Source organism: Gigantopelta aegis, chromosome 6 (assembly GCF_016097555.1).
Source record: "Gigantopelta aegis isolate Gae_Host chromosome 6, Gae_host_genome, whole genome shotgun sequence".
NCBI classification, from domain to species: domain Eukaryota; kingdom Metazoa; phylum Mollusca; class Gastropoda; order Neomphalida; family Peltospiridae; genus Gigantopelta; species Gigantopelta aegis.
The window spans coordinates 63761948-63789486 of NC_054704.1; the positions used below are offsets into that span (position 1 = coordinate 63761948).

The 27539-nt window shown below is 40.6% G+C and overlaps 1 protein-coding gene across 1 annotated transcript in view; it reads right to left on the bottom strand.

Annotated features, from left to right (window-relative positions):
* LOC121375998 (ankyrin repeat domain-containing protein 50-like) overlaps positions 1 to 18084 on the bottom strand; it is a 61591-nt gene extending 43507 nt beyond the window's left edge. The window contains exons 1-2 of the mRNA XM_041503750.1: positions 17431 to 18084; positions 14028 to 16857 (exon numbers count right to left, since the gene is read on the bottom strand). Of these exons, the coding sequence (XP_041359684.1) occupies positions 14028 to 16496 (2469 nt within the window). The 5' untranslated portion in view covers positions 16497 to 16857; positions 17431 to 18084. The remainder of the gene's footprint in view (positions 1 to 14027; positions 16858 to 17430) is intronic.
* Positions 18085 to 27539: the final 9455 nt, after the last annotated feature.

A 27539-nucleotide genomic window follows, 5' to 3' on the forward strand; every position in this document is an offset into this window, starting at 1 on the left:
TTTATCAAAAACACACCATCTTATTCTAGTTCATGCCATGGCTAAATACCAGCCTCGGTAGTGTCGTGGTTAAGCCATCGGACATAAAACTGTTAGATACAGGGTTCACAGCCCCGTACCGGCTCTCACCCAGATCAAGTTTTAACGACTCAATGGGTACAGTAGGACCACAACAGCCGTTTCTCTCTCACTAACCATTAACAACTAACCCACTGTCCTGAACAGACAGCCCAGATTGCCGAAGTGTGTGTCCAGGACAGCGTGCTTGAACCTCAATTGGATATAAGCACAAAAAATAAGTGAAATGAAATGAATGAATGAAATGGCTAAGTACCACAGACTACACACGATGATGGTGGACTTACTTCATAAATGGAAAACAAATCATTTGATTCTAGTTTGTAAGCTTACCGGTATGTATTATATATTCAGTATTAATTTGTAAATGTTTTCTGGTACATGCAAGAGATCAGAACTTCCTTAACTAACAGCTTAAAAAGCCAGTTGCCTAATGCTGTTTGTGAAAATAATACCACACTGTGTGGCAATGTAATGATGCAAACCAAACAATACGAAAATCAATACATGTCAAGTATAATGTTGATTTTATTAGTTTCAAGACATCGGACTATATACGATAACAAAATAAGATTATTTTCCAATACAACCAGCATAATTAGTCACAGTGTATGGCCTGACATTTATTGTACATGTACACGTATACAACATGCACGTTTAACTAGTCAATCTTCTCTATAGGCCTACAGTCCACAATGATAGGACTTAATTCACATGGACTCTTAAGCAGGTGGTCATAACAGAGGGAAAATACAAGTATATATATGCATATGTGAACAGAAGGAGCAAAACATGATTGTTCTTTATAGACAGGTTATTGATAATGCAAGGTGAGCTATTAGGAGATTTCATGTACCCTCCAACCCACCCAACATTAAGGGTTCAAAGCCAAAAGTGTGAGTGTGTGCGCGTGTGCGTGCACACAATTAAATGTGAGGTTGTGTATGTATGTATGTACATAGGTATGTATGTATGTATGAATATCTATATATTGTATGAATGTAGAGGTTGACTGTATGTATGTATGTATGTATATTTATGTATTTATTTATGCATGTATGTATATCCTCGTGTGAGAGTTAAAGGGCGTAAGTGGCAGATATGACCTAAAACATCTTTTTTTGCATATTCGGAATCGCCATCCCCGAATACAAAAATTTGTAGCTGTGTCCCTAATTGCATCGCTTATACAGAAGGATTAAATGGTCATAAGTGAATCACAGATACCAATTTGCACGAAAATAGACTTAACTGACACATATGACTTTCCTCCGATTTGCTTGCTGTCCATTATGTGAACACGACTGGTTGTATGTGGTAGATACACCCTTTTTAAATACAGTTCCGTTATATAATTATGTCTGACATAGGTTGTATGTGCCAAATACGACACAAATGTATCCTTTGTTATCAGTCTGTGATAGAAATTACAAATGCAAAGTACAATTAATAGAGTATACATTATGACAATATTTTTATGTGCTTGAATCCTAAAAATAATATGACTTTTGTCGTTGTGAGAGCCCGGTCTATTTAAGAAAAACATTTGGTACTGCATGCAACGAACCATTTGGCAACAGACAAGAATGGTGTCTGTATATATAAATAGGAATAGGTTTGCTATTTTATGTGCACCATAATTATAATAATAAACATGTTTTGGTGAATTTTCTTGAAAAACAAATATCTATTTTGAAATGTTTTTAACTGAAGCAAAGTTTCCAACATGTAATTTGTATCTGTAGATACAATTTTAATTCATAATAATGTTGCATGTGACATATACGACCAAAGTGCAAGCATAATCACACTGATTTTGGATGTACATGTATTTAATTATATGTTACAGTGATCAAGTTCCGCCTTTCAGCTGCCTTTGAAGATCTACAGGATTGCCCTAATGTAGGCATTATGGATTAACAATATTGCACATACAATGTCCAGTAATAAAAGACAGTGTAATCAGATATAAGGTTAAAAGGCGAATGAAGTGGCCTCAATATAAACGATAGCAAGATCTATGAACTTTGATTAACTTTACAGTTAACAAATATTTGCAACAGAATATCCCTGTTCTGAGTCAGACCCCTGATCCTATCGGAGGCCGGACTTGGGACAGGCGTGTTCAAAACCCTAGTGGACTATGGACACGTTAAACCAGTTACTAAGCTAAGCTAAGCAACAGAATGTTGAACGTGAACATGACACAACACACACACCATAACATTAGCACAACATATAGCACGCACAACAGAAACTGAACATGACATAGCACACACAACAGGACATGAACATAACATAGCTCACACAACAGGACCTGAACATGATATATAGCATACACAACAGAACTTGGCACATCAATGACAAGACCTGAACATAACATAACAAAAAGCTGAACATGAGAAAATAATCACCATAGAAAATGAACATGACATAGCACTTGCGACAGTTTATTTGTTTGTTTTGTTTAACAAAACCACTAGAGCACATTGATTCATTAATCATCCGCTATTGGATGTCAAACGTTTGGTAATTATGACTTAGTCGTCAGAAAACACTCGCTACATTTTTCCTAATGCAGAAAGGTATCTTTTATATGCACTTCCCCACAGACAGGACAGCATATACCACAGCCTTTATCCAGTCACTTGCGACAGAACCTGAACATGACATAGCACTCACAACAGAACCTGAACATAATAGAGAACTTACAAGAAAACCTGAACATGACGTGGCACACACAACAGAACCTGAATGTGACATAGTACACACAACAGAACCTGAAGAAGAACATGACAGAACACATACAACATACCATGATAATAACATAGCACACACAAGAGAACTTGAACATGACATATCACTCACAACAGATGCAGAAAATAATTTAGCACACACAACAGAAACCGGAGGATTGATCACTTAAATTAACACTCAACAAAACACGAAGAGAACACTGCACATAAAATACATGTAGTCTGTAGATATCACTGAACACACATCATACATAACCTGGAGAGATCACTGAACATACATCATAACCTGGATAGATCACTGAACACACAATAGAACCTGGAGAGATCACTGGACACACAACAGAACGTGGAGAGATCACTGAACACACAATATAACTTGGAGAGATCACCGGACACACAACGAAACCTGGAGAGATCATTGAACACACAATATAACCTGGAGAGATCACCGGACACACAACAGAAACCGGAGAGATTACCAAATACACAATAAAACCAGGAGTGTGCCTTGAACACACAACAGAAAGAAAGAAATGTTTTATTTGAGGACGCACTCAACACATTTTATTTACGGTTATATGTCGTCAGACATATGGTTAAGGACCACACAGTTTTTGAGAGGAAACCCGCTGTCGCCACTACATGGGCTACTCTTTCCGATTAGCAGCAAGGGATCTTTTATTTGCACTTCCCACAGGCAGGATAGCACAAACCATGGCCTTTGTTGAACCAGTTATGGATCACTGGTCGGTGCAAGTGGTTTACACCTACCCATTGAGCCTTGCGGAGCACTTACTCAGGGTTTGCCGTCGGTATCTGGATAAAAAAATCCCATGACTCGACTGGGATCCGTACCCAGTACCTACCAGCCTGTAGACCGATGGCCTAATCACGACACCACCGAGGCCGGTGAACACACAACAGAACTCGGAGAGTACACCCAACACAAAACAGAATGTGGAAAGATCACTGGACGCACAACAGAACCTGGAGAGATCACTGAATACACAACAGAACCTGGAAAGATCACTGGACACACAACAGAATCTGGAGAGATCACTGAACACACAACAGAACCCGAAGAGTACACCCAACGCACAGCACAGCAGAACCTGTAGGGTTTACTGTTCACTCAATATAACCTGGAGAGAATCCTGCATACTGAACAGGTGGACATGGTATAGTGTTCACTACTTCTCAATTTGATATTCAGTACACACCCTGAAATGTAAACCCTATATCCTTTGAATGAGCTTCACTTGAACCCGGTGTATCCCAAACCAAGTACATCCTGAGGTAGCAGAACCAGAAACTATCTGCAAAAGGACTCACATGGCGCAAAGAACACTGCACACAACATGCCATCAGCTTTTCTGATGACTCATCAGGAACGAATATTTGCCTAGAAAAAGAGGTTTTGTATGGATAAATTGTCTGATTCTGATGCACCATCATCAAACAACGAACATGGAGCATTACCACCACAGTGTTTCTGCAGATAAAATGTTTTGGGTACGACTCTATAGAATTGAATGCAACCACAGTCAACAGAGATATGGGGGGTCCTCTCTCAAAAAGAAAACGGGTTACGTTTAGGGTTAGGATTAAGAAAATCATACAATAATGATAAGAGTAATTAATTTTGTCAAAAGGTTAACTTAAAAATGAATTCTGCAAAAATATTTGGGTATGGTACCATACCCATTTTACCCTCTGGCACAAACCCTGCACCAGATAAGGTCACACAAAATCAGGGGTGGGTCAGAGAAAACAAGGATTTCACGAGTCAAGCTTTTTTCACATTATTTTGTTCAATTGGTGATTTTATTTATCGTATTATTATTAACAAAAGTAAAATAACTTTTTTTAACGTAATATTTTGTTCATGCGGTTGTTTTATTAATAAGTACTTCTATTTGTATTCCTTTGTTTGCTTCTAAATATTTTCTATTTACAAGCTTTCTCCTTTATAAATATGTGATTTGCAAAACTGAAATGTTTTAGAATTGATGGTTCTTTCAGAATAAATATTTAAATTTACTTGATATACTGTTGGTCGTAAATGACACATTTAATTTAATCACGAATAATTGTCGCAACAACAACTACCCGGTATTTAAGCAAATAACTAAAACACCTAATATGCTATAAATACTGCAAATATATAAAGAAATTGTAAATATGTTCAGCTTTCATTGTTATTAAAACAAATTAGACATCTTAACTACTGATGAAGAAAAAGAGTTTTTCTTCATTATCTTGGCTTTTTAAAAATGAATTTTGATGCACTTACATCCTTCTGGCTCTCACGTGATTGAAAGGATAAAAGTTTTATTTAATGACGCACTCAACACATTTTATTTACAGTTATATGGCGTGAGACATATGGTTAAGGACCACACAGATATTGAGGAAGGAAATCTGTGTTGCCACTTCATGGGCTACTCTTTTCGATTAGCAGCAAGTGATCTTTTATATGCACCATCCCATAGACAGGATAGCACATACCACAGTCTTTGATGTACCAGTGGTAGTGCACTGGCTGGAGCGAGAAATAGCCCAATGGGCCCACTGACTAGGATTGATCCCAAACTGACTGTGCATCAAGCGAGTGCTTTACCATTGGGCTACGTCTCGCCCCTGTATGTATTGATGTATGAATATCTATATATTGTATGTATGTCGAATTTGACTGTTACATACATAGATATTAACACACTGGCACAGGGGATAATTAAATCCTTTCTAGCCTCACAAACTGTCTCATGACAGGGCTCAAACTTAAGAATTTATCACCCACGGCAATTAAAAAAACAAATTGTGGTCGGTGAAAGGGCCCACCGATGGTAGTTTTGAGTATGCCGATGGCAATTTTTTAAAACTGACTTTTGCAGCAAATAAACTCGACTGAAAGGTTATTTTTCTGCATGTACATGTAGTCAAATTTCTTCAATTTATATCAATAAACTTCAATAAACAAGAATTTATCATTAATGGAAACATGGACTACTAGCATCAGCTAACATTTAACAGAACCTGGTGTTTCTGAGATGAAGTTGCGACCAATTACGATTAATGAAATCTGTAACTGAGGTTAAAATATCAGACACGAGTTAGTGGACACAAAAGACAAAATAACCGTTCTGATCACGTGACAATTTTGCCGCCAAATAAGTTGTTTTTTCAGTCGGAGATTGCCGAAATGATAAAAATAAAATGTTTTCATTGCTAAAATATAATATAACTGTTATTGTGTGCATCAAACATACAAATTGATACTCGTATGAGACACAACGTAGGCTATTAAAAAATAGTGTTAAATTAGGTTACGGTAACTTCCGGAAGGTTATGAAGTTTTTCGTCAGTTGCGCTTTTGTACACAATCTGGCTTGTTTCCTTTGTTTCCAGTATGCTCACTCTTTGATGCTTTTCAGTGTGAAAAAAAGTGTGCATTTTGAAATAGCGGAGCTGTTTGCTGTGAATTATAACAAGATGCTGAAAAATAAAGAGGGCGCAGAAAAACTAATGGGGCTGCCAAACGTAAAAAGGGGCGGCATAACACGAAAGCAAGAAGGCAAAATGCAGTGAGAACATATATTATACAACAACACAGGGTACGCTCATGACTAAATATAGTTCTATCACATGGTACTAACTAAACGCCCATTAACTCCAACCAGGACCCAAACGCCTGTGTTGAATACTGTCAGATAATGTTCATACACGTTTATACATTTTGCCGTCTGTGAGGAGCTTTACCGATGGTAGTAATTTTTATCCGGGGCACAAAAGTGCCATCTGTGATGCCCCCAACTGACGGCAGTTTATATGTCACCGACGGCAATTTCCGCCGTTGCTGCTGTTAAGTTCAAGCCCTGCCATGACACTGCTGGGACTCAAACCCGTGGCACCAAATCGCCACGCAATTTGCCACAATATATTCTGAGCTATGGAGACATCCATGTATGTGTGTCAATATGTATGTATACTCTTCAAAAGAAGAAACGCAAAACCACATTGTCGTAACATTTGGAGAATTGATTTAATTATTGAATGGCGAGTCCGATAATTACCAAATGTTTCAGGATTGTTCACAATTCACTCTAGTCCATTGTGAGTAAGTGATAGGACACACCACCAAGGTCAAGGTCATCTGGAGTCAATACCGGGTGTGGCCTCCGCGTGTGTTGACAACTGCCTGGCACCGCCTGCTCATTGAAGCAACCAGAGTACGGATGACGTCCCGGGGGATGGTGGCCCACTCGGCCTGCAAGGCTGCTGCCAGCTCGGGCAGGGTCTGGGGCTGTGGTTGTCGCTGTCGGAGGCGTCGGTCCAACTCGTCCCATAGATGCTCAATTGGGTTCAAATCCGGTGATATCGATGGCCAAGGAAGGACATTAATGTTGTTGTTCTGTAGGAAAGCCGTTGTGAGACGTGCTGTGTGAGGCCTGGCGTTGTCATGTTGGAACACTGCGTTGGCGTTGGCCATAACTGGAACGATGTGTGGCCGGAGGATCTGGTCATGTAGCCCTGTGCATTCAGGTTGCCCTGCACGTGGACCAGGTCAGTTCTGCCAGTGTGTGAGATGGCTGCCCACACCATGACACTACCCCCGCCGAATCTGTCCACTTCCTGCACGCAGTTTGCCGCATAACGTTCACCACGACGCCTATACACGCGACATCTTCCATCATGAAGTCGGAGCAGAAATCGGGACTCGTCACTGAACCACACCTGTCTCCATCGCAGTTGAGGCCATTGTCGATGAATCTGGCACCACTGCAGTCGGAGTCGACGGTGTTGTGGTGTTAAGATGACACCTCGAACTGGACGTCTGGCACGAATTCTTACCTCACGTAGGCGGTTCCGTACGGTCTGGTCGGATATCCTGCGCAAACCTGGTATTGCTGCGGCTGTGGAGGTGGCAGTAGTCAATCGTTCCCGAAGGTGGCATACCCGGATGTAGCGGTCCTGCCCGGGGGTAGTGACCCGTGGTCGACCGGATCTAGGGAGGTCACGTGTTGATCCATGTTGCTGGTACGGTCCCACAGTCTGGAGATGGTGCTTGGGGACACATGGAATGCCCTGGCAACGGCCGTTCTGGATTCGCCTGCGTCTAGTCGGCCGATGGCATTGTTTCTCTGCGGTTCACTGAGACGTGGCATGTCCTGGATTGTCAACTGTCGGCCAGATACAGAGGCCAGGCAAGCGAACACCCTGCACTTTTATACTGTCGGTGTTCATGTTGCACGTGCAGACAACGCACGTGCAGTGGTGACATGGTTTGCACGTGGCTGCGTTTTTGCGAATATTCACATTTTGGAACTTTATGGTACAGTAGCTGCGTTTTATCGAATGTAACCGTGGGAATGTGTTTGGGACATGCAATGACCTTATATTCACAAAGCATGAACCGGTAGGAAACGTAAAATCGGAGTTATAACCCATTTGTACCCTTTTGCGTTTCTTTTTTTGAAGAGTATATGTATGAATGTGTGTGTGTGTGTGTGTGTGTGTGTATATATATATATATATATATATATATATATATGTATATGTTTGTATCTATGTATGTATGTGTATATGGGGGCCTCCACCAGAAAGAAAATGGGTTAAGTTTAGGGATAGGGTTAAGAAAATCATACAGTAATGATAAGAGTAATTAATTTTGTCCAAAAGTTAACACAAAAAAATTAATCTGCCAAAAAATCTGGTTATGGCGCCATACAGGTTTTACCCTCAAACAGATAACCTGGTGTCAGGGTTTAAGGTACCATTCAAATTGCCAAATGCTATTTATTGTTGAATTTGGTAAAGGTATATCATTACCAATACACCATAAAGCTCATCTGAAAACCATGTTCGTACATGTACACATGTAGGTGTACAGCCATTTTAAAAAAAAAAAAATGTTTAGCTAAATGTTATTTGAATTACTCTACAGATGTTCTGATGAAATAATTTTAATTTGCTAATATATATACATGTGTATAAGGAAATGACCGATGATGTCCAGTCAATATTATAAAGGATGTGTATTGTTTTATTCCCAAGTGAGAGCAATTGGTATAAAACAATTTTCAAATGAGTTTCATAAATTGCGTATTACACATCCACAAACGTCATAATTTATTTATTATCCACAAACTTAGAATATGATTGTATTCACTTCACAAACAATATTAATAAGATTCAGCGATGTCCGTTACAATGGCGTCGAATACTGTCAGTATCATATCCACGCCTGTAGTATTGCCATGACCCGTGCCATAAAGATGGCGTTTCTGTACGGTAACAGTTTATTGTAGATCTATCATCATATGGGTAATATGTAGGCTATTCTAGTAACATGGAGAATAATGAGCTGCTATCTTGTGAACTGTCGGAATAATAATTTTAAAAAACCTCTCCCCAAAAAAACAAACAACAACCAACAGGCACCTATCAAAAACGGTAAAATATCCGACTGTTACCCCCTATTGTTAGTTTTAGGGTTAGGGTTAATTTAGAGTTAGGGTTAGTTTTAGGGTTAGGGTTAAGTTAGAGTTAGGGTTAGTTTTAGGGTCAGGGTTAGTTTTAGGGTCAAAAACACCCAAACGAAGTAGCAAAAATAAAAACCCCACATGGGCCACAAAAGAAACACATAAACACAAACAATAAAATTAAAATTGCGCCTACACTGCGCCACTAGTAATATTTTCAATACACTGATAAAAGAATATTCGATCTATTTAGATTCTGACAAAAATGACTCGAAATATCTCGTCCAATTATGGATTCTCCGTACGACATTCCGATCGGAAGACGTCGGCCGATTACGATTTCTCCGGGTTTGTGAAACTTATGCGAGCCGGAAGTCCGAGTTACATATAACGCCAAAATTATTTGCAGTCTGTTTACTTCATACACAGCGGCAACTTTAATCTTTTCTTAATTTTTATTTTTAATGCGTGTCAAAGAGATATTTAAGATGAAGAAAGTTAACCTCAATACACCCGACAAGTCAAAACAGGCGCCTATGCAGGGGAAGATTTCGGGATTATTTTTCTTGAATATATTTTCGGGGGGGGGGGGGGGGGGGGGGAAGGAGCATAACTCGACTCCACTTTATAAACTTCGCTCGCCAGCCTAGGTCTTCCGCTGTTAAAATCCAAGACTGATTTTAAGTGACAATCGTTGGCCTATAGGCAAATTATAGATTCTACAGTACCTATAAATATGTCCTGGGTGTAGGCATGAGGCCTAGCGTAGCCAAGATCTTATAGGAAGGGAGCAACCACTGAATTCTGCAATGCCAATCTAGGTGCTAAAAGTCTCTCTTTACTTTGAAAAGCTTGAAAGTTGAAACAAATTGATTGATACTTTTGTTATATTTCTTTGGTATGTGAATGGAAGACCTGTTTTCTTGTTTCATTGTTTGTAGGCTATTTAAACAAGAAGTTTGTTTTGTTTACCGATATCACTGGAGCACATTAAGATTAATTAATCGTCGGCTAAATTGGATGTCAAACATTTGGTAATTCTGACACGTATTCATCAGAGAAAACCCGCAAATTGTTTCCTAATGCTGAAAGGGGTCTGACTCTTTTATATGCACTTTCCCACAGACAGGAAAGCACATACCACGGCCTTTGACTAGTTGTGGTGCACTGATTGGAACGATTAAAAAAAAACCCCACACACACAATCAGTTAAATGAATCCAGACAGGTGGTTAGACAAAAACATAAACAAAACGTGAAAGCGATTGAGACATTTAAGCTTGACTTTCGAACAGGAAGTGGACATATATCTGCGTGACAAAATTTCTAATAACGTTGCACCATTGTACAACTTTTTACACAATTGTCACAGACTGTGCAGACACTATTGAGAAGTCGTGAATGTATACACACAAGGAACAGGGATCTGTTACACCGAGTCAACTGTGCAAACGTGCAGGTCAAACTCCGTGAACGCACATCGCACTAGAGTGCGAAATCGAACAATAGACATACTGAAGGGGGCAGGAAATCATGCTTCAACAGCATGAAAATAAAATGGAAAATGGAACATGGTAGCTGTAACTAAGATTATGGATGTTTACATGTCTTCAATTTAAACTAATCATGCATGTAGTTACAGAATGTTTTTGTTTGTTAGGTTTTTGGTTGTTTTTGTTTTGTTGGGTTTTTTTTTTGTTTGGGTTTGTTTTGTGGGTGTTTTTTTTTTTTTTTGGGGGGGGGGTTGTTGTTTTTTGTGTGTGTGTGTGTGTGTGTGTGTGTGTGGGATTGCGTGTGTGTGCGTACGCGCGTGTGAAGGATCAAGGCAGGGTCTAGTGGAATATAAGAAACATTTTTAGTTCCAACGTGACATTTATTGGGGCGGTGGTGGTGGGTGGGGTTTTGTGTGTGTGTGTGTGTTTTGTGGGGGTTTTTTTGTTTTTGTTTGCCTCCTTGGATATGACCATATGTTAGATACCTTTTTACATGGTTTACCCCATTTATTTTAAACTAGGTACGCCATTGGAAATGGATTCGACTTCGATTATCATAGGTCCTATTTTCCTAATCATTAGACATACATAAACATTTACGCAGCAAAGTGAGATCAATTCATGATGTAGCAAAAAATGCATCCGCGAGCATCAATGATTTGGAACACTTTCCACCAAAAGAGTCCCCGGACCTTAAGAAGATTAGGGTCATTCGTTGCCAACTTCAATAATTATTTATGTATGCCAAACCCCACTTCAAAACTTGCACCGATGGACTTGTTTGTATTCATGAAGGCCATTTCCCGGCAACTCGAGGGAAATGTAATTCATTTTGCATGTCGATTGCCCCAGGTCTTCGCTGTTTCACATGTAATCGCACAACGCTGTCAATACTTTAGACCGTCAACACAGAACAGAGGGAGAAAGTCCTCGTGTGTGTGTGTGTGTGTGTGTGTGTGTGTGTGTGTGTGTGTGTGTGTGTGTGTGTAAGAGAGAGAGAGAGAGAGAGAGAAAGATTCACAAAAAGCTAATCTGTTACAGTTACAACTTTTACTTTTGTAATCTGTATGGTAAAACTCGATTTTAATCAAACAAAGGTGAAAAGCATATTAAAATGTTTTAAAGGCTAAGGTCAACATATGGTACATTTTTAAATACCATTCTTTGGAGTTGCCTTAAAAATTTATTATTTTGTTTTTGTCAGGGTTTTTGTTTTATGAATTTAGTTTTTGGTTATATATGTTGAATGTTCTTCTAATAACACCGAATGACGGCCAGGGCCCCGTTCTACGAAGCGATCTTAACCCTATGATAACCTTAAATGCATTAAGTAGCTATGCACTTAAGGTGATCTTAGCGCTAAGATTGCTTCGTGGAACGGGGCCCAGGGGAGTAACTAAAATTCCGTTCTGTTCTGCCAACTTGCAGACATGAACTGGATGTGGTGTTCTCACTTTAACGTGCATGTATTAAGCTGGCGACCACACACGCGGAACTGATGTACACGAACACAACTGACTTTCATTGTTCAATATGCGTGCATAAAGCTATCGACTCTAGCTGCTTGGTGAACGCTTCATGTTAACTGATCAATAGGCGACGACCTTCCCAGTGCTGCTTTTACAAACAAGATCCATGCAGCTGCTATTAAGTCACCAGTACTTAGTGCATGGTGGTAAGATTGCCAAACATTAAAAAAAAATCCAGTTACCACAAGATTGTGTATTGGAAACTGGCGGTGCCTGGAGAACAGACAGGGCCAATCGGACGGGAGATAGAAGTGAGCGATCTTCCCAGCACTGGACAAATTAAAATTAAAACAATACTTCAGTGTCTTTTATGTGCTGGTTATGGTCTTTATTTTTATGAATCGTCTTGGTTTCCGTCACAGTTATGGCTAGTGATCTCTCAAAAGCCGAAATAGGCCTCGAGGCAGGGCCTTGTTTTCCACCGTGTTCACAACAGCAGCTCTATATTATGAAATGTTATTTTAGTCAATATTTTGACAGCAGATTACACTTACAACTAGCCTCGTGGTGTCTCTCCCAACCACACCCCATTAATATAATGTAAATAATGGTGTGAATACTTCAAAATTAGTCACACACAAAACAGAAACGAGACAATTACAATATGCTGGAGTAATAAGATGATGTGTTCGCATCCCCATACCAGCTCCAGTCTAAGAGTAAGTTTTAAATTTGACTGTTTATTTGTGGTCTCTTTCACTAGTCAAAAACCATTAACACCTGTCCTGGAATACGTTTTAGATAATATTCATCGATCATCTTAGGTAAAAACATACAATCAAGCATTTAGCTATATAATATAATGTGACAAAAAAAACCATCCCACAAAAAACCCCCAAAAACACCAACAAGCGTGTTTATAATTATGTCTGTAAAAAAACAAAGTACAGAAAACGTTCAGATGTAACATGATCGCAACATGAGTACATCAAAGGGCGTGGTATGTGCTGTTCTGTCTGTGAGAATCTACATATAAAAGATCCCTTGCTGCTAATGAATTAAAAAAAAGGTAGCAGGTTTTCTGTAAGAGTACCTTCCACTGTGGCCAAATTTGATTCAACATCCGATGATAAACCAATGTACTCTAGTGGTATCGTTAAAGAAAAGAAACTTTAACATTTGATCACAAAATGAAGTGAAACAACACGCGACTCGAGCCTCGCGAGTATAACTCGAACCAGTACGCTGAACCTGTTTCACGTGGGAACACCTCAAGCAAACGTAGGTCAAATCAAACTATTGTGATAGTTGTCACTCATTTGTTCAAATATAGGGCTACGTGAACGTCTTTATTTGCCAATGCTGAATTACTGAATACGTCAAACCCTTAGGTTATATTAACATATGACGAATATCTGTACATTCATTAAAGAATATGGTTTACACGTACGTGTGTGTGTGTGTGTGTGTGTGCGCGCGCGCGCGCGCGTAGTAGATGGGGGGGGGGTCGTTTTATCTTAATGACATCCCAACGTAATAGTTTCTTCTTCTTCTTCTTTTCGTTTTGTTTTGTAGCTTTCACATTTGGTCTAAACCAGATGGAAAGACTGACAGCACAGGACTACTTACGAGTGAATAGTACAATGTGTAGTACACAAGCTAATAATCTTCAGACGTGTTAATATGTTAATGCATAATAAACTGGTCAGTTAAAAACCTTGTAGGTTGTGACTACCAAACCAAAACTCACCTCGCGGTGTCCCTCGTACGCCGCCATGTGAAGAGGCGTCCAGCCCGAGTTGTCCCTGTGCATCTCATCCAGTCCTCTGTCCAGCAACTGCTGCACCACGGTGACGCTGCCCTGAGCTGCGGCGATGCAGAGGACGGTGCGGCCCTCGGCGTCAATTTGGTCGACTGCAGAACCCCAGAACAACAGCTGTGCAACTACGCGGTCGTGGCCCATGGACGCCGCCGCCCACAGCGGCGTCCTGTTGTTGTGGTCACAGTGGTTGACGTCGGCATCCCACTCCAGCAACATTTCACAGACGTCGTGATGGCCTTCGTACGCGGCGACGACCAAGGGAGTCATACCATCATGATCCTGGTGGTCGACGCAGGCCCCCCTTTCCAACAGCAGGCTGACCACCCTTTCGTGGCCCTCGCTGGCAGGGATGCACAGCGCCGCCACCGACAACGCCGTCCTGCCGTCGCAGTCCTCGTGGTTGATGTCTGCGTTATAATCCAGTATGTGGGTGACAATTTCCACGTGGCCCATGTACGCCGCCGCTATTAGCGCCGTCCGACCCTCATTGTCGGCCTTGTTGACGTCTGCCCCGTGTTCGAGCAGCTTGAGGACAATGTCCTCGTGTCCTCCCCAAGCCGCTGCCCTCAAGGCAGTCCTCTGCTCACTGTCGGCGTGATCAACCTGCGACCCGGCGTCCAACAGCGTCCCGACAACAGCGGTGTGGCCGCCCCAAGCTGCAGATCTCAACGCCGTCCACCCATCGTTGTCTGCGTGATCCACATCGGCTTTGGTTTTCAGCAAAGCAACCACGACATCGTTATAACCTTGCCTGGCTGCTAGATTCAGCGCCGTCTGTCCAGTTTTGTCTACTGTTTCCACGTTCGCGCCTCTCTGTATTAGCAGATTTACCACCTGTGTGTTACCTTGATAGGCCGCCGTGTGGAGCAGAGTTCTACCATTACCGTCAACCTGGTCTAGTGGTATATCCAATTCCTGTATAGCAGATACAGTTTCCACACTTTCCGAGTCTGGTTCCACTCCGCCACTCGAACGCTCACTGCATGGCATCACTGCCCCTGCGTCCAATAAAACTTTCAAAACTTTCTGATCTTTCGGCATGGCGGCTGACAAGCTCGATTCCACCTGCGCCCCCGACAGTAATAACCAGTGAACTATGTGGTAATGCTGAATAGGCGGTTGAAAATTAGCTCTCACCAGATGCAGAACGAAATCTTGAACTTCCGCTGCTGAAAGAGAGGGACCATTTGTTGTAGCGTGCATTGCCAGCATACCGTGGCCTTCGCTAGCATTACACAAATATTTCTGTGTGCAGTGTTTCACATCTAACATCCATTCGGCAAAACTGTGATGAAATAAAATCTTAGTTTCACCTGGACCATCGATGAGTATTTTTGTCATCAGTTTTAATCTCCTGTCAAACTCTTCTCTGGTAAGTGTAGAATTACGGGTTTTAGCACAAGAAAATATCTCGTTTTCAGACAAAGGTCGCTGTGCGGCCAACATAACATTAAGAATGGGCTGGATCTTCACAAACTGTTTCCTAATGAAAAGTCTTTGACATAACCACAGATATAATCCATTTAACGTGCCCGGTATTTCTCGGATCTCTCGCAACATTATGAAGTTCTCCGCAACACCATCCAAGACCTTCTCCAAATAGAGGAAGCAACCATTACTTTTAATATGCAACTGGTTCAGCATCTCTGCCGTGTCCCTGCTCAGGTGTTGTCTGAGCGCTTCCTCCTGATCCAGGCGACAAAGGATGTACTGCTGGACGTCTCGGACAATGTGAGACTTTCTCAGGTCGTCCAGACTGATCTTCCTGAACCCCGTGAACATTCGGTTCACCGTTTTACTCTGCTTCCTAGAGGAGCAGATCAACAGGAGCCACGGTGGGAGGGAGGGGTGGTGGTTTGCCAGCAAGTCGGCGATGGTCCTGCTGCAGGTGACACGTTCATTGATGGTCTGCAGGTAAGACTCGTCGATCGAGTCCACCAGCAGGAACAGCGTGTGGTGTGGAGGTGGAATTTCCGACAGGGGTTCGACGACGGCCCGTTTGAACGTTTCGTCGGGGTTGCGCTCGCATTCGTCTGGGTCTAGTAATTTTTGCATGGCAGGATTCTCGACTCTCTCTCGGTACCCCTCGATCAGATCGCTGTTCACCAGCTGGCGAACAATGTTGCCGATGAAATTCACAATGGACAGCGTATCGATATCGTGCGCTTGACAGAAATGGTAAGCTAAAAGGCGTTTGTGCAGGCTGGTCTGTTTGCCGGTCGTGACAGTGGGCCAGACGAGTTCGCAGCACAGTGCCGACTTGCCACACCCAGGCCCGCCCATCACCAGCGCCCCGCATGTTTTAGAAGCGGGTCTGTTTTCTAAACAGTGGTTCACTTTACTGAATGCCCACTCCCGACAGAAGAACCGTTTGCCTTTGAGTAAGCTCTGAGACATTTTCGGAATTCACTTCAGACGAAAACTGAACCGATAATGGAATTGCAAACACCTCTTTCGTGAAACTGAACATACATCAGTTGCATTCTCCATCAAACTGCCAGGTCCAATCCATTTAAACTACTCGTCCAAAGCCGGTATATCCTAGGGTGGGGAATGCCGATGTATCCATGGAAACCGTTCTTGGTGACCCACAAAAATCAATGGTGTCGTAGTAAAATTGCCTAATTGTAAAATATCGTGTCTTTGCTTGATAGTATTCCTCTAGTTGTGTCGAGGGTCTGACTCGCTGACCACACGCCCCCAGCACTGTGGCCTGGGTGGGGTTCCCCGGCTGACCTCGTTCTAGGCAGGTCACCGACTGAAACAGACAAGTCATTCATAAACGATGATGAAGAAAAAATCAATACTCTTTTAAGACTACTTGCACATTGTCACGGGCAACCCACTTTGTGTGTGGGTATGCACTGAATTTCAGTCAAAGCGTATTACATGTAAAAATGCAGCATACAAATATGACCTTATTATTATGTTTTTAATATATAATAAACTCCGATCTGTAAAATTATATAAACAATAACACACACTAAAGTAAATACAACTAGATATATACATACATACATGTAGTCAAAATATAAATAATTTTCGTGTTCGGATAATAATATGAGTGGGGGTGAGGATGTTCCACTAGTACAACATAGTACCCTAGTATTCTTAATGTACGGGTATATTTCTAATGAAGATGGTCGTAAAATATACTACTGACGGCTATGAACATATCGTCCTGACGGCAAAATTCAGCTGTCACTGCGGCCATGCTTGTACATAGCTTCCGTCAGAATCATAACAAGGCTGACGGACCGGGGCGATACACGGGCCCGATATATTCACCAAAACAGCCGCATTCTTTCGCCTAGCTGGAAACAACACTTACCACGACTTTGTGATCACATATTATGGAATCGTTCTACTGCAAATGTACACAGAATACATCTTTTCCCGTTACACCACGACACTTCACGAAATCGTCCTGTTCTATTTTTACACACAATCGCCGACAAAGAGGAGAACCGTAAGCAGGCGGAGCTATGATGTCAGCAAGGATTTCATTGGTCAACGTTCTGGGGTCATCACACATAATTGACTAAGCCTTGAATAGCTTTTGACGTTTCTTGTTTACAGTGGACATGCGTCTAAAATTACATACACAGACGCGGGGTGGGGTGGGGTGGTGTTCTGAGGATGGGCACCCCTTCCCCGGACATCCAAGTACAATATAATGCATACTAGTGTACTTTGAAATACCGTAGGTGTTCTTTATGGACGTTGTGCTCCCCGAAAAAAAAAAAAAAAAAAAAAAAAACGTCCTGCAGCCGCTCACGGTCCTCCTCCAAACCTCCCTTGGCATTCCACCTCATGTCACTGGGGCCCCCTTAAATGGATTTGTCTGGATCCGCCACTGGTACTTAACATTAATACTCCCGTGCTCGATCATTTAGTTGATCATTCGGGAGCCCCGAGTCAGGCCACTGGTATCCAGAGACTCAGGGATAGACATGCTCGAAACCTTCGTGGTATATGAGCATGAAAAAACTCTCAAGTCAAGTCATTTGGGTAACGATAAACTGGCCTTATGGATACCCGTATATCTGTATTATTACATAATTGATATGTGATATTTTGTGTGTGTGTGTGTGTGCGTGCGTGCGTGCGTGTGTGTGTGTGTTGTAATTGATGTATTTACTGTCAACCATCTTGTCACATGTATATAACAAAATGTTAATGTATATATTCCTCCTATACCGTTGTGCAACGGCCCGGGTGTAAATAAAGTCTCTTGTCTTGTTAAGCCATCGGACATAAGGCTGGTAGGTACTGGGTTCGCAGCCCGGTACCGGCTCTCACCCAGAGCGAGTTTTAGCAATTCAATAGGTAGGTGTGAGACCACTACATCCTCTTTTCTCTCACTATCCACTAACAGCTAACAATTAGTCTTCTGCCCTGGACAGACATCCCAGATAGCTGAGGTGTGTGTGCCCAGGACAGCGTGGTTGAACCGTAATTGTATATAAGCACGAAGATAAGTTGAAATGAAATGAACAAATTAATTGGTAACGATAGATAACTACTAACATTCGCAATCCTGAAAAAAACACACCCAAAAAACGAATGAGATATAAACAGAAATTTTAAATAACTACCCACTCACCAAATGTAACTTTGTGCTATTTCTCGCTCCAGTCAGTGCACCACGACTGGTACATCGAAGGTCGTGGTATGTGCTATCCTGTCTGTGGGATGGTGCATATAAAAGATCCCTTGCTACCAATGGAAAAATGTAGAAGGTTTTCTCTCTAAAACTATATGTCAAAATTACCAAATGTTTGACATCCAATAGCCGATGATTAATAAATCAATGTGCTCTAGTGGTGTCGTTAAAGAAAACAAACTTTAACTTTTCATACAATGCAAGAACAATTTCATAAATTCAAATCATCTGGCGAGATAGAACACAACCAATGTTGAACTGTCAGGATGTTTACTGCATGTTATAAATGTCAAAACAGTTCTAACTAGTTCCTGGATCAACACTCATCCTCTTGAAACTGAAATGGACAGGTATAAAACAAAAACATATCGGCTGGTAAGCCCGATCAAAGAAAATGTGCAAAATGTGCCTCGGACATGATAGAAAATTAAACATTTTCTGGTTGTCTGTCCCTTTAATAATAATGCCTCCGTCCTGGGTATCTTGGACAAATTGGAAATGAAAGGGTATAGTACAACTAATATTTTTAAAATCCTCTATTTTACTCTGATGGACCCTCCTCGCTATAGCTCCTTTTATTTACTCGTATTTTAAAAAAAAACACCTCACGAATAATCTTTTATTAACAAATTAATTTCTATACACAAATATTATTTTTAAATCCACAAGCAAACCTAACCAACTCATTTGTAATATACGATACGATACGATATGACGTGATGTAATATGATCTGATATATGATCTGATATGATATGATCTGATTTGATATGATATGATATGATATGATATGATATGATATGATATGATATGATATGATATGATATGATATGATATGATATGATATGATATGATATGATATGATATATATGATATGATATGATATGATATGATATGATATGATATGATATGATATGATATGATATGATATGATATGATATGATATGATATGATATGATATGATATGATATGATATGATATGATAATATGATATGATATGATATATTATATAATATATATATATATATATATATATATATATATATATATATATATATATATATATATATATATATATATATATATAAAACGAATAATGTTAAATGTATGTAAACAAAATATTTATTGGTTATAAATTAGGAATAAACAATAAGTAAATAAAAAATAATAATAGTCACTTTTTTAAAACTAGTGAAATAATAATGAGGACCCCAATAACTAATTTCCACAGGTTTGTTTACTGAAAATCAAACACACTTTGACTAAATCAAATACTGTATCTTTTGTAGAATTAAATTAGTATTATTTGCAATATCGGAATTAACAGTTCGAAGAATATTTATCGTGACGATGAATTAATTCGTTTCGTCCGAAATGCTATAATACTGGATCGGTATACTATTTGGATGGTATACGCATATTCGAGGCTAATTAATATATATATATATATATATATATATATATATATATATATATATATATATATATATATATATATATATATATATAATGAAATAATCTTTCGGAATTGCTCATATCGTAAGATTTTAATAACGTGTATGAGTGTGTATCCGTTTGTCCGTCATCTATGGCATTAGCGAACACCTTTAAATCAGCATTAGCGCATTGCTGTCTGTTAATTATGACCCCGGGCTGTACTTCCTGGTGCATTCATTCATTTCAACTTATCTTCGTGCTTATATCCAGTTAAGGTTCAAGCATGCAGTCCTGGACACACACCTCAGCTATTTGTCCAGGGCAGTGGATTAGTTGTTAGTTGGTTAGTGGTTAGTGAGAGAGAAAAGGGTGTAGTAGCCTTACATCTACCCATTGCGTCAATAAAACTCGCTCTGGGTGGGAGCCGGTACCGGGCTGCGAACCCTGTACCTACCAGCCTTATGTCCGATGGCTTAACCACGACACCACCGAGGCCGGTGAGGTGCAAACAAGAAGACACCGATCATCTCGTTATATCATGTAATGTCTGTGCATACACATGTATATAAAATGTAAACCGGCTACTGTACAAGCAATTCTCCACTGTACTTCACGCTTGATTGACGAACCTAGTAGGTACGTTCTGTGTTTTACGGACTGTCACATTTGGCCGTATGTTGGGTGGCATTGCTTGTGTGTTTGTTTGGTTTTTTCCCCCTAATTGGAAAATACACTGTTGACACAACAAGCTCCCCAAACACAGCAGATTTGTAATTTTTATTGTGTACGGGGGCCGGCCTCGGTGGCGCAGTGGTTAAGCCATCGGACTACAGGCTGGTAGGTACCGTCTCCAACCCAGAGCGGGTTCTTAAGGGCTAAATGGGTAGGTGTAAGGCCACTACACCTTCTTCTCTCTCACTAACCACTAACCAGCTAACAACTAACCCACTGCCCCAAATAGCTGAGTTGTGTGCCCAGGACAGCGTGCTTGAACCTTAATTGGATATAAACACGAAAATTAGGTTGAAATGAAATGCGTACGGGACACAATGGCTAGCTCTCCTATCATGGACAGAAATCTGATGAAGTCAGATTGTTTGTCCACGACATGCGTGCTTGAACAGTTGTCTGATGGAAGTATGCCGTCAATTAAGCACATGAACATAAAGTGGTTACATAGCTGTCTGTCTATTGAATCCCAAAACATTCACAGTTTGAATATGTTTCTAGTAGTATTTAGTAATAAAACTGTTTTTGCTGTAGTTAAATATATATATACAAACTGAATTGCTGTACGTTGTTGCTGGTGAACGCTTTGATGTTTTGGTTACTTGTATATTTTTTAAAAAAAATCAATTTTGATAACATCATTTTAAAAACTGATAATTAAACCTCGTGTATGTGTGTGTATGTACGTATGTATCGGGGTCTCTCTCTCTCTCTCTCTCTCTCTCTCTCTCTCTCTCTCTCTCTCTCTCTCTCCCCCTCTCCCCCCCCCTCTCTCTCTCTCTCTCTCTCTCTCTCGCTCGTTCCAGCCAGTGCTCTACAACTGGTGTGACAAATGCCGTGGTATGTACTATCCTGTCTGTGGGCTGGTGCATATAAAAGATCCCTCGCTGCTAATCGGAAAGAGTAGCCCATGAAGTGGCCACAGCGGGTTTCCTCTCTCAATATCTGTGTGGTCCTTAACCATATGTCCGACGCCATATAACCGTAAATAAAATGTGTTGAGTGCGTCGTTAAACAAAACCTTACCTCTATTTCTCTCCGTCTCTCTCTCTCTCTCTCTCTCTCTCTCTCTCTCTCTCTCTCTCTCTCTCTCTCTCTCTCTCTCTCTCTCTCTCTCTCTCTCTCTCTCTCTCTCTCTCTCTCTCTTCCTCTCTCTTCTCTCTCTCTCTCTCTCTCTCACTCTCACTGTCTCTGGAGTGTCAAATGGCTTTTTCAGTTGGTTATTTATTTGTGGCTGTGCAGTTAGTCGAGAATGCTGAGAACTCGAAGTAAAACATCATCAAAGTGTAGTTTGTCTGTAGGGTGTATCAGAACTGTCTACTGGACGTGTTTTCTTGGCGTACAGCTGTCTTCTGTGTGGTAATTTCCCCCCGTTTTATTGCTGTGAGAAGTATCCGGCGTGGCCATTACACATCACGGATTGCACGGCCCCCTGCCGATGGCTCGTTCTTTACGAGATGTAAAATCAGACAAGCAAATGAGAATCAAACATTTCACAGTAGACACTGATGCTTCACCACACGGGGCCGTACAAAAGCATTGGATACCATAAGACAGTGTTTCAATACAGTTAATATAAAAAATTTTTTATTTATCATGGATTCGTTAATGACAAAATGTACAATAAATCTTCATGATACAAAATTGAATGCGTGTTTTAAAAAAAGTCTATTCCAAGTTTGCACCCATTATATATATATTGGGTTAAGCTACTTATATGAACTTTATCTGGTAATAAAAACCTATAAAAAGTTTGAAATATAAAGCATTAAATATATAAGTACATCTAATATTCGCTTTGATCCAGTTATTTAAAAAGTTAGTTTTATGGTTATGTTTGGGCAAAAAATGCTAAGTAAAATAATTACTGATGAAAAATAAATAGCAGGATAACCAGAAAAGCACTAAGAGATATCCATATTAAAATATAAAGAAAATATACGTGTATCGTAACTTTTATAACAAATCGGCTATCACTGGCATAACCAGGCGACGAGGACCAGGGCACCCAAATCACAACCCCCAACCACCCCCACCACCACCTTTTATATTTGCCTGTCGCCCCATGACACGCGTAAAACGGGAATTAACAGATATAGACAGTGTCGGTGGCCCCTCCCCCATTGTGAGTGCCCTCCCAATATATAATCCTGGCTATACCAAAGAATGTTGGCTGAAAACACGTTACAGTGGATGTAAACTTAAAAGGATCTGTCTCAATGTGCAACATGTTTCCGACGAACATGACTCTTTTTGTTTTTTACTTTCTTAAATTTACTTTTCTTAAAATCCGTTTTTAATACTCCTTTCCTTTAGGAGACGACCCCCGCTTCCTGTTTATTCTTAGAGTAGGGCGGTCAATCTTCCAGTGCTGCTGGGACAGTCTGGGACAGGTACAGACTTGACGAGAACAACCGTGGCGTTCTGCAAACAAGTCAACTATATAATATATAACTACAGTACATATATAATTGCATAGAGACCCTGGGGTCAAAACCTATACGTAGCTCTTGACTATCTTTCGATCGACCGTTCAAAAATGCGCCAAATTTCCTTCATTCAAAACGCGCACCCATTCTCTTCGGCTAAATTCCGACCGCTCCTTCCAAATTCAAAAACCCATAGCACCCATACACCCACCCCACCTGCTACCGGCCGCGGCCGGACTGCTGGTGCTCCCTTGCACCTTCTAGTGCAGGTGGTCCTTCCTTCCACCACCCCCACCTTTCCTGTCCTGGACGGAGGAACCGGCCAAGGCCGGCACCTGTGCCCCGGACAGGCGTGCGCTACAACAGCTTGCTCTGAATGTGCACGTTAAACCCTCTGACCTGACCTGATCTGGGGCCAATACTATTGATAAATAAGAATTCACCCTGGTGGTGCAGACTTTCAAATGAGAAGCGTCTTAGCGTTTAATCAGTCCAAATGGCCGCACACATCCCAGTAGACAGAATAAAATACCATATCGGCATAATGGTATATAAAGCACTAAATGGCTTCTCCCCAGAATACATTACATCTCACCTTACCTCAATATCTGAAACCTGTAATTATAACCTAAGATCCTCTAACAAAAACAAACTTCAGCTACCAAGGCCTCATACTGAACTACATAAAAAAATCCTCCAGTTACTCAGGTGTTCAGATATGGAATACAATACCCCTTGATATTAGACACCAGAAGTCAGTTGCGAACTTTAAATCCAGCCTGAAACAATATCTCATGGATGTTTATTTGGCTGAGTAATTTTTATTCTATATAATAATTATGTTTTGAGACTTTAGTGTCAATATTACACAACTAACAGATGTATGTTAAATGTAAGATTTCTCTAGTCAATATGTATGTATGCATTATTATAATAGTATAGTACTTAGTATATATGTATTTTCTTTTCCAGTATTTCAATGTATTGTTGAGGGCCAAGTGGAAGATTAGCTTGTGCTAAACCTGTCACCCTCATCAAATAAAGTTATTACTATTAGTAGTAGTAGTAGAAAACTCCATTTCGTTGACAAAAACAACAAAATGTAGGACTTCCAAGTCGAGCACACAAAAGCACGCGCAGTGAGAAAGGCAAAACAGACACGTCTTACCGCGGCGAGCTCCAGACTGTGAATTAATGATTGATTGAAAACGTTTTATGGTACAAAGAATCGGGTACAAGTTTGACTACTTATGAGGCCCTCTTCTATATACATATACCGGCCTCGGTGGCGTCGTGGAAGGCCATCGGTCTACAGGCTGGTAGGTACTGGGTTTGGATCCCAGTCGAGGCATGGGATTTTTAATCCAGATACCGACTCCAAACCCTGAGTGAGTGCTCCGCAAGGCTCAATGGGTAGGTGTAAACCACTCGCACCGACCAGTGATCCATAACTGGTTCAACAAAGGCCATGGTTTGTGCTATCCTGCCTGTGGGAAGCGCAAATAAAAGATCCCTCGCTGCTAATCGGAAGAGTAGCCCATGTAGTGGCGACAGCGGGTTTCCTCTCTAAATATGTGTGGTCCTTAACCATATGTCTGACGCCATATAACCGTAAATAAAATGTGTTGAGTGCGTCTTTCTTTGTTCTTTTTTTTTCTATATACATACAATATAATGCTGAGAACTCAAGTAAAACATCATAAAAGTGCAGTTTGTATGTAGGATGTATTGATCAGCACTGCATACATAGCTGTAAATGTAAACTACATTTAAAAAGTCAAGGATAAACAGTGGAAGTAAATATATTATATACAAAAGAATATAAAAGAAAACAAAAGAAGAAAAGAAATAGTGATTCTAATCAGGAAAATGCTCTATTAGCATAAGTCTATTACAAAGTCGGGAATGTCCCTTTAATTTAACCATCCCTACGTAACTATCACCCTTATCACTAGCACCTAAGATCCATTACTGCGGGCGAATACAGAATTTTGTGAGTGGTATGAAATGGGGACCACGACGCATATGTTGACTGAGATGTAGGTATTAAAACCATATTTAAAAAAAAAAAAAAAAAAAAAAAAAAAAAAAAAAAAAAAAAAAAACCCAACATATTCCTACACTTTACTTCTTTTCAAGATACGGTTCGAGTTACATGTACCGAATACCAATCTTATTCTATAACTGTTTAAATTACCAGTAGTAACTTTTCCCCCATGTTTGGCTTCTTTAATATTTTATTGTTTACGTAAATAGGTTGCGGTACGTGTTAGTTAAATAAATATTTATAAATGAAATAAAATTACGAAGTGGCTGTAACTTATATAAAAATAACCAGAACAGTATTTCTCTACGGAGGTCACATGTGTTTATTTTTCTTCTCGTGGAGTTACTCTGTAATGACGGCGGATGTGTCAATGACTGCGTTACGCCGCGGTAATCATTTCCTCATTTCACCGGCTATGCGGTAACCCTTCCCTAAAGGACCAAGATAAACACAGGTGATGTCTTAATTAGTCCCTGTGGTGCCCCGTACAATAGGCTTATTCTACATCAATATTTCTGACTTTGCCAACCATGCGGGCAGCGGCGGATCAATAGGGGGTTTGTGAAGTTCCGACTGGCTGCCCCCAATCAATATGATTGTTACTTTTTCCCCCTTGTTTATTTTCATTAATGCACTGAAATGACATTTTTTTTTTTTACATGAAGACCTAGTTATCCTATCTTGCGTAAATATAGGTATGCTGCAGATTTGCAGGGCGAAATGGTCGACGAAGCTGAGGGATTCAATGAATCCCGTTTTAGTATCTCTGTCCCACCTTAGAAATCCTAGATCAGCGAACTGTAAAAACTGAACACACAATTTCAATAACTGTTCTAATCACAGTCTATATTACAGAATAAGGCCGTACATGAATATATGGTAAAAGTATTCACGGTTTCGGTTCAGTAAGCAGGCGCGGCTCTACGGTTTTTAATAGGGGCCCGTGACATTAATGTCAAGTTGGGTAATATTATACAAAGACAAATATTGGCTGGCCCTTTTGACACCCCTACCCCCCCCCCCCCCCTTAAATGAACGCCTGCTAAGCACGCGCAGTCATTCAGTCAATTCATTTCATTTCAACTTATGTTCGTGCTTATATCCAATTAAGGTTCAAGCACGCTGTTCTAGGCACAAACCTCAGCTATCTGGACTGTCTGTCCAGGACAATGAGTTGGTTGTTAGTGATTAGGAAGGAAATGTTTTATTTAACGACGCACTCAACACATTTTATTTACGGTTATATGGCGTCGGAATGTTAGTGATTAGTGAGAGAGAAGAGGGTGTAGTGGTCTTACACCTATCCGTCGAGTCGTTAAAACTCACTCAGGGTGCGAGCCGGTACCTACCAGTCTTATGCTTATGTCCGATGGCTTAACTACAACACCACCGAGGCCGGTAGCAATCGAGGTGCGGACTGAAGGGAAGGACCCCAGGAGCTGTGTGATTGAAGTGTAAACGTTTTGCCAAAATTTTCTTTAGAAATTGTAAACATATAAAAAAAAACCCCACCTCAACGCACGGTATTGCGTCAAACTTTTAAACGCGGAGTTCGACACCGTTTTTCGCATTTACAAAAAGCACACTAAACATTTTCTCACCCTTTTTTCAAACCATGTATCTGTCCCTGAAAACAATAAAACATGAACTTACCCTTAAAACAGCATTGTATGCTTACATCAGAGACGCCGCAACATTACATTTGTAGCCTAGTATGTAATTTGAAATGTCGCTAAAACTGAACTCGTCACACTACTGAACACGTTTTCACTATCTGTAGCTCAAATTCTTTGTACTGCTTTAAATGAACGAGAGCATGAATGAGCGTTAAAAACATGAATGGAGTATTTTAATGGGAGTGGCAGGAGAAAGGTCGTCATTGAAAGATAACCTGGCACGGGTGGGTTAATTACGGCTAAGTGCTGATATCTACAGCATCAAAACATTCAATCCATTCAATGTACTGGCTTACTCAATGATCTTTGCTTGCCGCTGCATCGCAATTCTCTCCGTAACGCGCCTGTAGAAAATATGTCTAAAATGTCCCGAAAGCAATAATAGTGAACAAGATCAAGAATGCGTCAACGATTCATCACACGCGTCACTCGCCACCCACAAATATGAATTTATTAGA